Source organism: Pongo pygmaeus, chromosome 2, assembly GCF_028885625.2.
Source record: "Pongo pygmaeus isolate AG05252 chromosome 2, NHGRI_mPonPyg2-v2.0_pri, whole genome shotgun sequence".
Taxonomy (NCBI): domain Eukaryota; kingdom Metazoa; phylum Chordata; class Mammalia; order Primates; family Hominidae; genus Pongo; species Pongo pygmaeus.
The window spans coordinates 132,142,979-132,158,798 of NC_085930.1; the positions used below are offsets into that span (position 1 = coordinate 132,142,979).

The 15,820-nt window shown below is 38.2% G+C and overlaps 1 protein-coding gene across 2 annotated transcripts in view; it reads left to right on the forward strand.

Moving 5' to 3' along the window:
- ZNF385D (zinc finger protein 385D) overlaps window positions 1-15,820 on the forward strand; it is a 969,842-nt gene that overhangs the window by 625,185 nt on the left and 328,837 nt on the right. The window contains exon 1 of one of the 2 annotated variants that reach the window (XM_054482050.2): window positions 10,103-10,689. The exons of the other annotated variant lie outside the window; for it this stretch is intronic. Coding sequence (XP_054338025.1) covers window positions 10,668-10,689 — 22 coding nt within the window. The 5' untranslated portion in view covers window positions 10,103-10,667. Of the gene's footprint in view, window positions 1-10,102; window positions 10,690-15,820 lie in introns of those variants that run through there. 2 annotated transcript variants of the gene reach the window in all.

Here is a 15,820-nt window from a genome sequence, read left to right on the forward strand (position 1 = left end):
AAAGCACACGATATTCATTTGAAAGGATTTCTCAAGAAGTTTTAAACGCCAATACTATGGAAGTTCCTCAAAGCTGATGTATTTGTTCATTCTCAAATTAATTAGGGTCTTTTTCTCCTTTAGAAAACTTTTCACCATATAGAAACCCTTGTGAGGCTTTTATTTTCTTTTCGAAGTAATGACACCCCTAGAAAAGATAAAATGCTGAGTTATTACCTTTGTTATAGAGAAAGAGAAGAACATCATGATTGAATATCTCCTGGGAGACCTGACAGCTCGGAGCCATCACTGTTACTCAGATAGAGTACACAGACCAGGGTGTCCATTTAAATCTTGGGTTTTTCTTTCCTCAGACTAATTCCAAAATCAACAGGTCTCTGGAGAGAAGGTGAAATTTTTCTCTAAACTGTCCATCAATTTCAAGAGCTTTTGGGGGAGTTACCATATTCTTGTCTTTGGGAAATTTGTCTTATTTGTTTACAGGTACTTGGGACTTAATTTTATACTACCAAGCATTTGTTGAGTACCTACTCAATGACAGTGTCACAGGCACTGATGGAGATTAGCATGCAGGATGTTTATGAGGGAGGGCTCTAGGTCAGCACTGTGGAAGGGAGAAGAGGAAGTCGAGCTGTGATGTAGAACCAAAGGCATCTTTCTGTGTTCTAGAGGTTGAATGATCCAGCTTGTAAAAAGATGCTCCAGGCTGGTCCAAGATGAATAGGCCTTTTCAATCCCATATTGATCACTAGATATGGTCCACGACCAAGGGCCAAAACCTTGACAAGGCAGCTCTCCACAGCTGAGATGATACCTCTAGGGGTTGACAGTGAAAGGCTGTCTGTCTATAACTTTTAGCACCTTAGCAACATGTCTGTCATTTTAGAGAGATCTGGACAGTGTATTATAGGCAGGCATTATGAGATGAGATGATAAGTGGCAATAAAATAGATGAGACATATTAATTTTGCCAAATGAGATTTTACATTAAAAACAAGAAAAGAGAACTAGTAAGATCCAAGTGATAAAGAGCATTAGTCTTGAGGCCTAGGGAAAGTAGTCACTAATGATGAGTATGGCACTCAAGGAAAGCTTCTGAGAGGAGGTGCCATGAGTGGATCACTTGAGGATGAGCAGCATTTCAGAAGGCTGAGACAGTGGAGAAGAGCTTTACAGGGTGAAGAGAAAGCATGATACCAGGCAGAGAGAAATGGTATTGGTAGATGAATTGTAGAAGTTTGATTATGAAGCAAAGAAAGAAGGATAGAGATAGTAGTGGAAAGGAAGAATGGACGGAGCAGCTGAATCCAATAGGAGAGATGTTTGAATATTATCCTGAAGATATTAGAAAATAAAAAAAGGAAGACAGGCCTAGCACAGTGACTCAGACCTGTAATCCCAGCACTTTAGGAGGCTGAGGCAGGCAGATCACGAGGTCAGGAGATTGAGACCATCCTGGCCAATATGGTGAAACCCTGTCTCTACTAAAAATACAAAAATTAGCTGGGCATGGTGGTGCACGCCTGTAATCTCAGCTACTCGGGAGGCTGAGGCAGGAGAATTGCTTGAACCAGGAAGTCAGAGTTTGCAGTGAGCCGAGATCGCGCCACTGCACTCCAGCCTGGTGACAGAGCGACTCTGTTTAAAAAAAAAAAAAAAAAAAAAAAGGGAAGAAAATGCTCTTGCAATCATAATTTTAAGCCATTATGACTTTAAATTTAAGTGAGATACAATTTTTATCACTTGGGTAATACCTGAAAAAAGCTAGAAAAAAAGGAAGAATCTGAGAAAATTGGATCTGCATTCTCTCATGACTATTATTGGTTGAAGCTAAGTGACAGACGCCACCTTGAGAGTTGACACGCACTCTTCACTCCTCCAAAGTGTCTTATCCTCTCTATAGATATATAATGAGCCCATCCTATGATGCTGCATTACGTCTCTCACCTCTCTATGTTGGTTCTTGCATTGATTGATGACCTTCACTCATTCTCACATTATCACTACATGGGTAAGGAAACAAGCCCCAAATGGGATACAGGCTTCCAAGATCCTATATCTGTCGTATCTCAGCTGAATTCTAGACCACCTTGTCATCAATTTAAGTAATACTCTCCAGAAGTTTCATTGTTAAAGCTAGACTATAAAGTTCCATCATGTATTAGCCATCTATTGATGTGTAAAAAATATTACCCCAAATTTAGAGGTCTAAAACAACAATCAAGGTTTAACATCTCACACAGTTGTTGTAGGCTGGGAATTTGGGAGTTGCTCAGCTGGTGGTGCTGACTAGGAGTTTCTCATGAAGTTGCACTAAAATATCGATCATGGCTGCAGGTATGTGAAGGCTTGGCACAGTTTGAAGAATCCCCTTCCAAGGTAGCTCATTCACATACATGGCAAGTTGGTACTGGCTTTGGCTGGAGTTTTCACTTCCTTGCCATGTGTACCTCTTCACAGGGCTTCTTGAGTGTCCTCATAGCATGGCAGGTGGCTATTCCTAAAGTGTATGATACAAGAGAGAGAAGCAAAAGCCACTTTGTCTTTTATGACCTAACCATTAAAGTCACACTCAGACATTTCATAATGTTCTACTGTTTACACAGAGCAGCCCTAAACTATGGATAACATTTTAAAATGATGCTAAATATAAATAAATTATATTTAAAATATACACACATTAAACCAATCTTTCAAAAATATGACTCACGGAGAGAACCAATACTACCATTGAATTATCATTTGCTTTGTTCTCTCAGTTAAATGTAACTTTTGCTAAACTGCTTTCTAGTAGTCAGTGAAAAAGCCCAGATTTCTTATAAATTGTATTCTATATTTAGTCAGTACTGTTCTTGATAGTGCACTAAGCATCAGTATTCATGAAAATAATATAAAGAAAAGTATGACCTTTTATTTCAAATACCTCATCTGTGCATAGAGTTTAAAACAGTTTCTCAGTTGGAGATGGATTAGATATTTATGTTTCCCATGATTTTATAATTTTAAATACGAAATGTGAGGGTTACCTTCATATGAGTAGCAGTAATAACATCCCACTGCATAAAAGTTCACTACCACAAAGGTGAATATTTGTTTACCTTTTGAAGATACTTTATAAGAGGCTATGGGTAGTGTTACCAGTACAGAGAAATCCAGTTGATCAGATAGCAGCAAAACTAATGAAAAGCGTCATGGAAGTGACAGCAAGATTAATTAAGTTCCTCCAGTTGTATTCACGTGTGGCTGTGCAGAGTTCCTTTGGGTAACACTGCAGTTAAATGGTATTCATGGTGACAAATACTGCAGATTTCCAGAACTGACACTTTTGAGTCAAGGGTAAAAATCGCATCCGGTCATTTTATCCACCAAAAGGATCAGAGATGAGCCTTTAGGATTATTAGTATGTTTGAGCCCAGCAAAGATGTGATTGAGAGATAATTAAAAGAATGTTGAAACTGTAATATTTTGTTTTCCCATTACACACTTCCTTTATGTATTTCAGACATTTTGACAGAGGAAGCCAAACAAATTTCCACCTACTGTATTTGACTGGAGGCACAGAATTATGCACACTTGGAAACACTTTCAATTACTTTGTGAATTCTTGCAACATTGGGGCTCAGTTGCACTGTCTCTCTGCTCACTCTATATAGTTGTTATCACAGTATATATAAAAATGGAATGTTCATGACCTAAAGCATCCAAATTTACTGGAGCTGCACTCAATTTATCATGAAGAATCTCTTTTTTTAAAGGCAAAATAAGAAATTCAATATAACGCTGTTTACTTCTTTCATTTTGTTTGCAAACATATTTGTGGTGGGTCTGGGTCTGGGAGGGCTGATTTTGAAATAGCTGCCCAGGAACCATAAATGAATTTTATTTTAAGAAAAATTGGAAACCTCTGGAGTGTATAAGATCTTTCAGCCTGCTACACAAGATGTATTAACTCATGTTATTGTGTCACCAAATGTCTTTGGAGGCATATTATTATATTTCTGTCCTTGGAAATAACTTTGAAGTACATTTATGTATTCATTCAGCAAACACTTCCTACACTGTCTGTCAAATAAAATTTAAGCCTTTTTCCTTGAATGGGAGATCTCATCCAATATGGCATCTGTGTTTTCTTCTCCAACCTTACATTGCTTGAAGATCTTTTGAGAAACTTACTCTTTAATAATAATTTGTCCTTGGTGTCCCAGACACATCATTCACAATCCCATTCTTGTTCATTTGTTAGCTCTTTCTGCATTACATCAGTCCAGGTCAATATTAAACACAGGGCTTAAGTTCCACCACTTGTAGCTTCTCAGGATTGCCTGAACCCCTTCATAATATCATCTTTTACCAGACCCTTATACACATGTCCTAGAGTATTCATTCGTTAATTTATGTTACCTTTGTTTTTAGTTATATTTTTAGATATATGCTTCATTTCCTCAACTGAGATACTAAGTGCTTTGAAAAACAGGGAGTTAAGTAACTTGAACATTCGAGTTCAGGACTTGTTACAATAGCATCACCACTGTTTCTTTTTTTTTTTTTTTTTTTGCCAGTGATGATGATGGTTATAATGATTTGGCTTTCTATGAGTGAGGCACCATACTAGGTGGTCTGGGACTGCCAAAGTTATGACATGGTGTCCATCTATTTTTGGTTATAATATCTATTATACATACATTTAAAGTGAGAGGCCAGTGTCTGCCTCTGCCTCATACAAAACTAGGTAAAAATATACACAACTTTCTGAAGGGCTTTGTGAAGGAAAAAATAGAAGAAAAAGAAAGAGAGGCATGAGAGAGAGAATCTGAGAACCATCAGAAGGGAAATGTTAACGCTTCTTATTGCAAGGGGATCAGGACTATCAATTAATCAGGGCAAATGTACAAACAAAAGCCTCTAAGAGTGTAGCTAGGGGTCTGATTAATTTCCCCTGAATCACTTTCTGCCTGAACGCTCTATTTTTTGGCTCCCATATTAGGTTCCTCACCTGCTCCATCCACAAAATTTCTGATGTGTCTCTTGCCTGACGGTTGACTGGCCCTCTGGTTCCTAGCTGGGTTTTCTTCAGAGACTTGGAATTTCTCTCTTTAGCCTAAATACATGTAATTCTGACCATTGTCTCCTTCCACAGCAAGAGTTGCTGCTTCCTAAATCATAGGCAATGTCTGATGTTAATGGCATGTTCCAATCACTAACCTCATAGGCCATGCCTATGGGATGCATTTCTGCTATGTTCTAGGATATGTTGAAACTGCCAAGGAATTAGCATCTAATATTTTCCTTGACTCATAAGAGCCTTCATTCTACTGGAGAGATATCAACAACTTAACAGATCACTGAAATGCCATCTAATAAATACTGTAATAGGGATACACTGTTTGTAATATACAAACAGTTTGTAATATACAAACAGTGTTTGGGAGCTCATTAAGGGAACACATGAATTTGACATAAGCCTGGGGAAAATATCTTAGAAAACAAAGTATCTGAGATTTAGGTAGTGAATAAAACCTGTAAGACAAATAAAAGGGAACAGAAAAGGGCATTCTTGGTAGAATATAACTTTATATTCTCAGTAGGAACAGTAGGAAGCACCATCCAGAGGTAGAAGACTTTCAATATATTTATTCACTCAACATATATTTATGGCATGTCTCCTATGTTTTAGACACCGTCTGAGGCATTGGTTATAGCATGAACATGATATACATGTCTCTGCCCTTATGTCTAGTCTGTTGTTGGAGAAAGAAGCAATAAACTGTAACCAGTGAATGAATGAGTTGAAAGATGCTTTAGGTCATTTCCTCTGTATGAGATAAAGGTGAAAGAGGTTCCAAATCTTAATGTATATGTTGAAATATAAAGAATTCTAGAATGTAAGCTCCATGTAAACAGATGTTTCTGTAATTTCATTAATATACCTTTAGCGCCTAGGACAGTACTTGGCACGGGAGTAATCAACAACTATTTTTTTTTTATTGAGTCAATAAACATTGCTATTCCACAACCACCTCCAAGGTTAAGATTTCTGGCTTTCAATGCTGGTTACTAAATATAATAAAAAGCTCCTATTAGCTGTCTATCAGATTAGAAAGAGTCACATAAGAGCAGGTAAAAGGGAATGTAGTCTTCAGGTGAATTATAGCCATACTTTAGGTTTCACACAGTGAAGAGTGTGAAGAACAAAGTATTTACAAATGGAGAAGCGAATAGGGACCTGGTTGTCGATGACCTTAACGACAGCGGATAAAATACGGAAACAGTGAAGAATATTGAGCAAAGGAGTGGCATGATCATACCATTTTTAAAGATGATAATGGATCTAATATGGAGAATGAATTGGACATGGGCAAGTCTGAAATCAGGAACACTGGATAAAATTTTATTGCTACAATATAGATAAAAGATAAAGGTGGACTAAACTAAAGCCGAGGGCAAGGCAATGGAAGACACAACTGAGCTGTGCTAACTCATGCTAAATCTAAATCTCTGCTCCATGCAGCTATGAGAATTTGAAAGGACAAACACGCTCACAAACTGTGGCCTGCAGTACCACCTGGCATCTGTACTGAATGGAATTTAAGAACAGCTGCTGCTAAGCATGGACAAATTCAATTTGTGTGAACACTTTGCACAAAACACCATCAGCCTCAAAGAACTGACTTCAGGCACATAGAAAAGTATGATGTCTTACACACAATACAGCTGTACTTAGGCTGCTCATTCATTCATTCCCTCATTCACAAATATTTATTGTATAATGACAAGTAGCAGGTACCTTTCTAAGAACTGTAGATATAGCATTGAACAGATAAAATCCCTGCCCTCACTGAGATTATATGCCAGAGAAGAGAAATCAAAAATAAACAGACGTCTAAAATAGTGTGTCAGATGATGATAGTTGCCATGGAGAAAAATAAGGGAGGAAAGGAGGTTAAGAAATGTCAGGGGAGGTACAAAGGTAGTTTAAAACTGGAAAAAAAAGACAGTGAATTAGTACACTGATAAACCTTTGAGCAAGATTTGAATGAGATGAGGAATCAAGGCAGGCAGCTACTCGGATCTTAGAACACAGAAAAACTTTTCACCCAACCATGATATTTTAATACAAAATATGTAAGTGGTTTGAAGGCATCCTTTGTTTTAATAGTGCTAGGTATAATTTTATCTGGCAAGCAGGTTGGTGCTACAGCTGACCCCAGATGAACTGACTTAATTCACCTTCCGAAGCTCCTAGGTTCTCACAGATTCTTAGAGACAGATAAAGGTCAGGGTGTGAACCAGATTCTTCCCTAGAAGCTGCTAAGTCACTCCCTTGAGATGACATATGAAAGCATCTCTCAGGCACAGCTGGCATGTTCACAATCCTCTATCTAGCCAAGATCAGCTGTGGCTTCATTTGGATATTATTATGCTTCAAAATTTTAAAAAAAATAGTATGTTGAAGAAATGTGTGTACTACCATGTTCATTGCAGTATTACTCACCAGAATCAAGCAAGGTTTCCACTAGCAGATGAATGGATAACAAAGATGTCGCATATATACATAATGGAATACTATTCAACCTTTTAAAAGAAGAAGATCCTCTCATTTGTGACAATATGGATAAACCTGGAAGACATTGTTGTCTTAAGTGAAATAAGCCAGGTACATAAAAACAAATACCCAATGATTTCACTTATATGTAGAGTGTAAAAAGGTCAAACTCTGTAGAAACAGGAATAAAATGGTTACCAGAGCTGCAGGGTGAGAGTATTAGGGAGATGCTGGTCAAAGTACAAAACGCAAACACACACACACACACACACTCACACACACAAAACAACAACCAAAGTTGCATTTTTTAATTAATGTATACAAATAAAGAAATAAAATAGTTTTATGTAAAACAGGAAAAAGTATAAAATAAAAACAAAAACCACTTGTTTTCCATCCAGAGATAAACAACTTTGTATCTTAGGCTTCTACGTTCCAGATAAGCCTTAATTGCAGGGAAGAGGGGCACATATCTTTAATTTAAAAGGGCATCTTCCTTTTCTGTTTGAACAGAATTACATTGTATAGATATTACACTCAGTTGCTTCTGGAATGCCATATTCTTTCAAAGGCTACATGCTGTTTTTTGGGGTATACTACCAGGCAAAGATTGGCATGTTCTATTACCAAATACTCCCGGCTGATGTATTTGTGACCATATAGATATATTTGTTTCTAGAACATGCAGTGACATTGTTTTATTGGGGGTGACTTTTACCTGAGCCATTATAAATAGCACATTTATTTGAAGAAGGAAACCTGTTGGAGAACTGTAATATAAATTCAACAAGCAAATAGTAAGACAACTGTTTCTTACTCATCACATCATTGAGAAAGTTGCTTAACATCTCTGAGCCTCAGGTTCTTCATTTGTGATATCTGTAATATCCACCTTTCTATATCTCAATTTGTTAGTAATAAAGATGTCATGTGAAAGTGCCTTTTAACTGTAAAATGTCATGCAAATGCAAGGGTGTTATTAATGATTAAGGTAGTCCTTTAATGTTTCAAATCTCCTATTTGAAACTCAACTCTCAATTCTTGCATCTTCCAACTACAGGAACTCAAATGGACCCAAAGCACTAACATTAAACTACAGTGCCCCCTAGCACATGTAGGAGGTCAAGGCAGCTTACAGGCTTCATGAATAAGCTCTACCACAGATGGTTCTTTTGCCTGAGGGAAGAACTATTAATTGTACTTTTGGACAATTTCCATTTGTCCAAAAGGAAAAACATTTACGCATTTTCATCAGTACTTTCCTGTAACATTGTTTTTATTTTAATTTTTAAAAGGGAGTAAAAAAGTTAATATCCTTTACTGTGTAAATTTTCCTCTGGTTGCTTTAAATTAAGAGTATTTCTAAAAGAACAGCACTAGATTTATCTTAAGATTCACTGTGATGTTTCTGATTTATATTTGCTTACCTATTTTCACTCACCAAATTCTTTATAATCCAGTGTGAGAGAGGATATTGTTCATTGCACTCTTTCCACAGAGGTAGAATACAGTTAAGCTTTTATGCAAGATTGCACAGAAAGCTGTTATTATGAGCTTCAGCCCCCTAGTTTCTATACACATTAAATCCACCAAGAGATATAGAATTGTGTAAGGAAATGCTATAGAATATTTTAATATCAAAATGTAGAAATATTTGCTATCATAGTTTTATAAAAGCCCAGATTAAAAATATATCAATTGCATTCTTCCATAGACTACAGTTCTTTGTTTATATTTGGTTCTTAATTTCATAAATTTTTATAGAAATTTATAAGTTCAAATGTTCCAGTATGTAAATTGGTTCCCAAAGTGATGAGTCCTTAGGAAATGGAACTTGCTGTATGAGTTTATTTTTTCCATGCTGTGCATTTAAGTATTAATCAGCACAGCTTTCAGGGATTTCTTTCTAATATCCTTTTCTATGTAAGATAAGGACTGCAATTCTTTATACCATTGGAGGAGCCAGAGGCTTTGCTAAGCTTTGCCTTTCTTGACCGTTCATCTCAAATTTAATGGGAGCGTTTGTGTGTGTGTGTGGGTGGGTGGATGTGTGGCTATATTATATTGGTGACTGGACTTTAACTATGGCACAATGTTGGTTGCCTTTCAGGCTAATCGTCTCTCCGTTTCAGGAGGTCAAAGATCATTTCAGCCTCAGTGTGCTTTCTACCTGCCTACTAAGGGAGGCAGCAAATTTGGTCCTGGGCAACTGAGAGGTGGCTTTTATCACCAGTTATTTTTCTTCACATCTTTCTATCAACATAGCTCAGGGAACACTCAAGAAATAAAAAATTACACTTCACCAAGTACTAGCTTTCTGGGATCTGATCACTTCTAAGTGTAAACCTCTATTACCCTAGCAATGGTCCCTGGCGTTCCTTTTTTTTCCTCTTATATATAAACATCACAGAAAATAACAACAAATCCTCAAGCCCACAGCAAAGAGAATGCAAGCATGGCACCATCCCTCTTCGTACTGCCGTTTTAACTTGGTAGAGGAGGTTAAATTTTGGAGAGAATGGTGGCATTCATAGGAGGGGCGGGGTAAAAGTGTTGTCTAATTACACGTTAATGGCAGAACTCGCCTTAACCACGTCCCTCCTGCACAGTGGTGAATTTCTCCTGTGTGTTCCTGTGTGGATCCCGAGACCCTTCTCGCTTTAAGAGAGCCTCCCGCGCCCCTCACTCCGCCCCTTCCCAAGTCTCTGGGCTCGTCAAAGCTTCCCGAGAGCCATGGTTGGTCCAGGCAGGCAATCGGAGCACCTCATGGAGCGGCTGCTAACCCAGGGTGGGGTGGGGTGGGGTGGAGGGGTCTGTTTGTAGTACTCTCAGTCCTGATGTCACAGGCGCGGCAAGGACATCGCAAGGAGGAGTCGGATTACAGTAAGGATGGGCAGTGCGGCAGGCAGCCCGAGCGCACTCTCCAGCCGCCGGGGATCTTAGCCCTGGAAAAGCAGCCTGCAAGGCGCTCATCCCGCGGAGGAGGCACGCTCTCGGCGCTCGCTGCTCTCCACGCCGGGGACACTTCCACCGAATGTAGCATGAAACGGCTCTGCTCTGCGTACCAGCCTTGGGTGAGAGCTGATGCTGAAGACACCGCGGTGGGATTCCAGCTGTCTGATTAATGAGAAACATAATGTATTTTGGTGAGTGTTCACTCTGATGATGTAATTCTAGGGGTGTCCGGCTCTTCATCAGTGCAGACAAGCCCTTAAAAAATTCTTTAAGCAGCAAGAATATATTACATTAAACCTACCTCCAGTTGGCAACTGGAGGACCAAGCCGGTGCAGCCTTCAAAGCTTCCTTTGTGCCACAATTGGGGCTGTTAATTTAGCCGTGGATGAGTTTAAGTTGGAAAAGAAAAGAGACAGGGACGTGTGTGTGGGGGGGTAAACTTTGCCTTGATTTGCCCGAATGAAGTTGGCTGTCTTAGCTAGGTGAAGGAGAAATAGTGCAGCGTGGGAAGTCATGAGCTAACTTAATGGAATGTGAAACAAAGTTCCTATACTGTTGATGCTGTGAAAGCTTAGTCAATATGAGCATTTCATTAAGCATTTGCTGGTTTTTCTTGTTCTGAGGCGGAAAAGGAAAACATTCTTCAGTGAGCAGTGTGGTTGAGCAGCTGAGAACACTTCCCTATATCATCTCAGTGCTCTGTCTAGCTAGGAGCAGCCTAGCACAAAATGCATATTATTTGAAACCTTTAGAGGTCTCGGAGCTGTCAAATATTTATGCAGTTTAGTTTTGTGCCACGGTAGAAACCTCAGGTTTTCAGTTGAGCTGCCTGCATTACCAGAAAGCATGTTGAGGCTTGGATCTGAGCTATCAGTTGAGCACTGGAAGTGGGCTTGGAGCTGTGCATTTGCACTCTAACGCCGCAACTTACTGCTAGTACAGGAGGCAAGCCCCTTCACTAAATAAGAAGTCAAAGATAAGGACTGAATATTTGTTCCTCCTCTCTGAAGTTATGCTTTCTTTCTGTAAGTCCCATCTGGCATCATCATTTAAGGGCATCTATGTGATATTAAAAGGTTTGACAGAGCAACTGGAGAGGGGCTAGGAAATGTATCCAAGATGCAAATGCTCTGATTTCTTGGTTTGCTTTAAATATTAAATCTAGCGTCTTCTTTCAGATTAAAGAGGTATTTAGATAAACTTAGGTTGGGGCACTATTAGTTTGTTGGACATTTATTTCTGCATGTACTATTTGCTCTGTTTTGTTTTCTTTAGCCTTTGAGACATTTGAGAGAGTGTGGAAGGAATCTAAGTTCCAAAAGCTAAATGCCTTTAGTTGTCTTGACAGTTTTGATTTGCCTACAATTTGTATCATATTAGAAGAGAAGTCTTAAAATAACTGAAAATGATTTGGAAGAAACAATTTCATTGCATCACCAAATTTAAGCAGAATCTATAGTTAAAAACCATCTATTTCCGGTGGATAGTAATGGAGGTGGTAAGCTTGTTTATTGGCCACTAATAGAGTTTATCATGCATATATTTTCATAAATGGAAAAGCTTGTAAAGATAATAGGTCTTTTGGACAAAATACAATTTCAGCATCAGTAATGATACTGAAGCATGATGAAACAGATTATAATTTTAGTTTATATTTTCACCCTCTTGCAACAATTCCTTATGTGATTGTCATGAGGAAGTAGGGTCAATTAGAATAGCAGTAGAGTCTAAAAGTACTGGTCAAAGGCCATCCATGCTGTACTGGATTCTCGTGTGACTATTGGAGAAATGTTCACTGGGCTAGCTCGTGTTATTAACTGTATGCTAGTTCAGCTTCTTGTAAAGCAGAGTGATTCATGGGGTAATCAGTTTCATTGTGTAATGCAAGTTTTTAATAATACGAATTGAAATGTGATGTCCTACTTACTTCAGATGAAACTCTACTCTTTGAAAGGCAAGGCTAAAGTTGCCCTCTCTGTCTTGAACATTGTCTTACCATAATTTTGGTATAAGAAATGTTTTTCTGTTCCCAGAGGAAATCCTATGTATTCAGGAATGCTGTTTCTTTCAGGTTATGCTATGCAGCTTCTCGTTCAAGCTGTTAGATATCCATAACTTTGGGAGCCCACCCGTCTCTAAAAAAAAATGTGTAGTACAAGAGCGAGGGCAAAAAGAATTGAGCAGTACACTTCAGGCATGTTAAAATTCAATAGCATCCTAATGTTTGAAAATGCTGAAGACTATGTATTTATATATGTATGTATGTACATACACACATATATGTGTACATGTGTATGTATCTTAATGTGTGTGTGTGTTCAAAATTGTAGCGATTTCAGGTAATTCTTCAAAACAATGCTCTCACTTTGCAAATTGGTTGGCCATTACTTTCTTCTTCATTTTTCAACTGCAAATGGTTTATCACGTCAGGGAGAACAGGGACAAAGGGAAAGAAATGCTGCATTCTTAGGCTTTTCTGGTGATTTGTGAGAATGGGGTAGAGATGTCAGAAGTCCTTTATTTGTATCCCCAGCAGAGTGTGATGAAGAGCATGGTGATGCTATGGTACGGGGTGAATTGATATGAAAGCGGGATATTTACTTCCTTTATAAATCATCTGATTTGTCAGTGTTGCCCCCCACCCCCACCCCTTCAAATATAGCTGAAGAATCACTACCTGAGTAGCCTGGCTCAGCCTATCTGCTTCAATTCATTCCTCCTTCCCCTTGGGACTGGACAACTGGACCCTGCCCTTGCTTAGCTGGAGTCAGTTGTGTGTGTGCAAGTTGGTGGAATATGTAATATTTTCAGATCTCAAGAACAGCTCATGTTTGGAGTGTGCTGTCTCAGACTTACCAGACTAATAGAGCTTTCTAATGACTTAAGCCTCACTCTTATCTCCTATTGAGATTTTAGTGCAGTGTTTTCAATAATCGTTCATTTGTACTTCCTGTGCTGTGATTTAAGAGTTTGCTGTTCAGTCACCGTGGATACTTTTGTTACTTATACTATCGATCTTGGATCTTGCATTCACCATTTGGAGTTAAATATAAGGTTCACATGGGAGAAGGAAGCAGGGAAAATCTCAGTCAGCAACCTGAGTGGGATTTACTGTAAAAGCAAGGGAAAATAATAAATACTTATGAATTTACCCTCCCACCCCCATCAATATTTTAGATAGTTAAAAATTACATGTGCCAAAGATGAATAGCCATTAATAATTTATCCAGAAATAAAAGCAAGGCAGCTGAGAGACTTCTCCCTAGATTAAGGAAGAGAGGCTGTGGGTGGTTGTCAGTACAATGGACTGAGCTGCCCAGTTACAGTTTGGTTAAGAGGACTGTGCTGGTATGAAGGGCAGGTTATTTGCTTGAGTGCACCCCAGCAATTGCTCAGCACCTGGCAGAAGGTTGTAACTGTGCACTGTCTCCAGCTCTACGCACCGTATGTTTGAATTGTCTCCCCATTCCCATCTGGCGGGACACATTTTTCCACTGCTGGATAGGTGAGTCGTTGCCAGTGGTCATGTCAACCACACAGATTCCCCATGGTTGGCCAGAGAGATGCCATGTCTCACCCTTTGCCATCAGGAGAGAAAATGGGAGGCTGACTGTGCTGAAGAAATTCTGTGTGGCTGCATATCAGTAAGCTTTCAGTTCTGAGTCAAGCAGGTAGAGACTGTGGTAAGCTTATAGCCAAGAAGGATCTGGGGCTTGCCCCCATGAGAATACTCCTAAAAAAATGAAATGATACACCTTCAACAGAACTAAGAGGCAAATATTAGAGCTCTCCCTAAATGTTCCTATTAATGGCATATTAATTAAACCTAGAGAAAAGGGCAGGCAAAATTTAGAAAGTGTGAATGAATCATTCAAGTTCGCCTTGGTGTTAATTGTGGATCAACTCTCTTCATTAAAATGCCTAAGGAAAATAGGAAAAACATTTGGTGGCATGCCTAGAATAAAAAAAATAAAAAAATAAAAAAATAATAATAATAATAAAAAACCTCACTGAGGAAGCTTTTAATACAACAGCTAAAAAAAAAAAAAAAAAAAAAAAAAAAAATCTAGTAGGAAAATTCTAGGACAGAACGCTATTCCCCTGCCTATAATAGACGTATTTGCACATTGTCTTAGGAAGGACTTTTGTTTTCCCCTAGGATGTTTAGAACATTCTCAAGTCAGCACTTACACTTTTGGTTGTAGCCGGACCATCAAGTTCACCTCCAAACTAGTGTGTTAGACAAACATTTAAATGGCAAGGTTATGAGGAAGGAAATGATCAGAAAGCAGCAGGCAGCACAGAAAAAGATTCCTCTTTTTTAGTGGTTTCAGTGGAAACATTTAACTCCTTCTAATTAGTTTGTACTGAGTGATCTGTTATGGGGAATTAGGTCCACTTGACTGTTTCTAAACACTCAGCCAGTGTTTCTATCTTCCCGAAGCTGACAGGGGTGAGAATAATTCAGGAAGGAACTTCTATGTCTAAAGACCCCTTTTAAAGTGTGAAGTCCTGACCATTATGTCTTATTACAAATACATCTAAATTACATGCAATAAATTACTACAAAACAGGGCTGGAGAATGTTAACAGGTGAATACTATCAGAAAGGGTCATGCATAAGAACCTGAAATCTAAGATAACTTTAAAAGCCATGAAGATTTCTTTCTTAAGACTATTCTCTTTTTAATTTCATATGAAGTTCTTATTTTAAAAGCCAAATTCCAAATTTGATCAACATGCCAGTAACATGGATTCCTTATCACATCCTTAAATTTTAAGCTAATTTTTTAAAGGAACTCCACAGTTGTTGTAATTATATGGAAATGAGATATGCTTATTTAAGGGATAAGTTCCAAAATTCATGAGCTAATGGTGACTTGCAAAGTTACGCTTTCGTGGATGACATAATTGTTCCAAAAAACAAATGAAAAATTTAAATTAGTGGTTTCTGACTTCCACTCCAGAAGATTTGGTCACAGCTGCTTTTGACTGAACACTCCCTTGATAAGACAAGATGTGTTGGTTGGTGTGTGTGTGTTTAATACTGGAATGTCAAATAGTTCCTTGTTATATATATATACTTAATATTATACTTCATTCATAGCATTTATGTATTCCTGGATCTTTTCACATCATTTGAAATGTAATACATTAAGTATTGACTTAATAAGATAGATATTAAAGTATTTTTTAAGCACAGCTGGCTTTCAAGTTTAGCAACCATTATATACATTAGAGATTTTAAAAATCAAGTCATAAGGATCATTTTCAAAGCTTTTCCTGCCTAAGAAAGCATGATGCTTGTATAAGCAGAAACC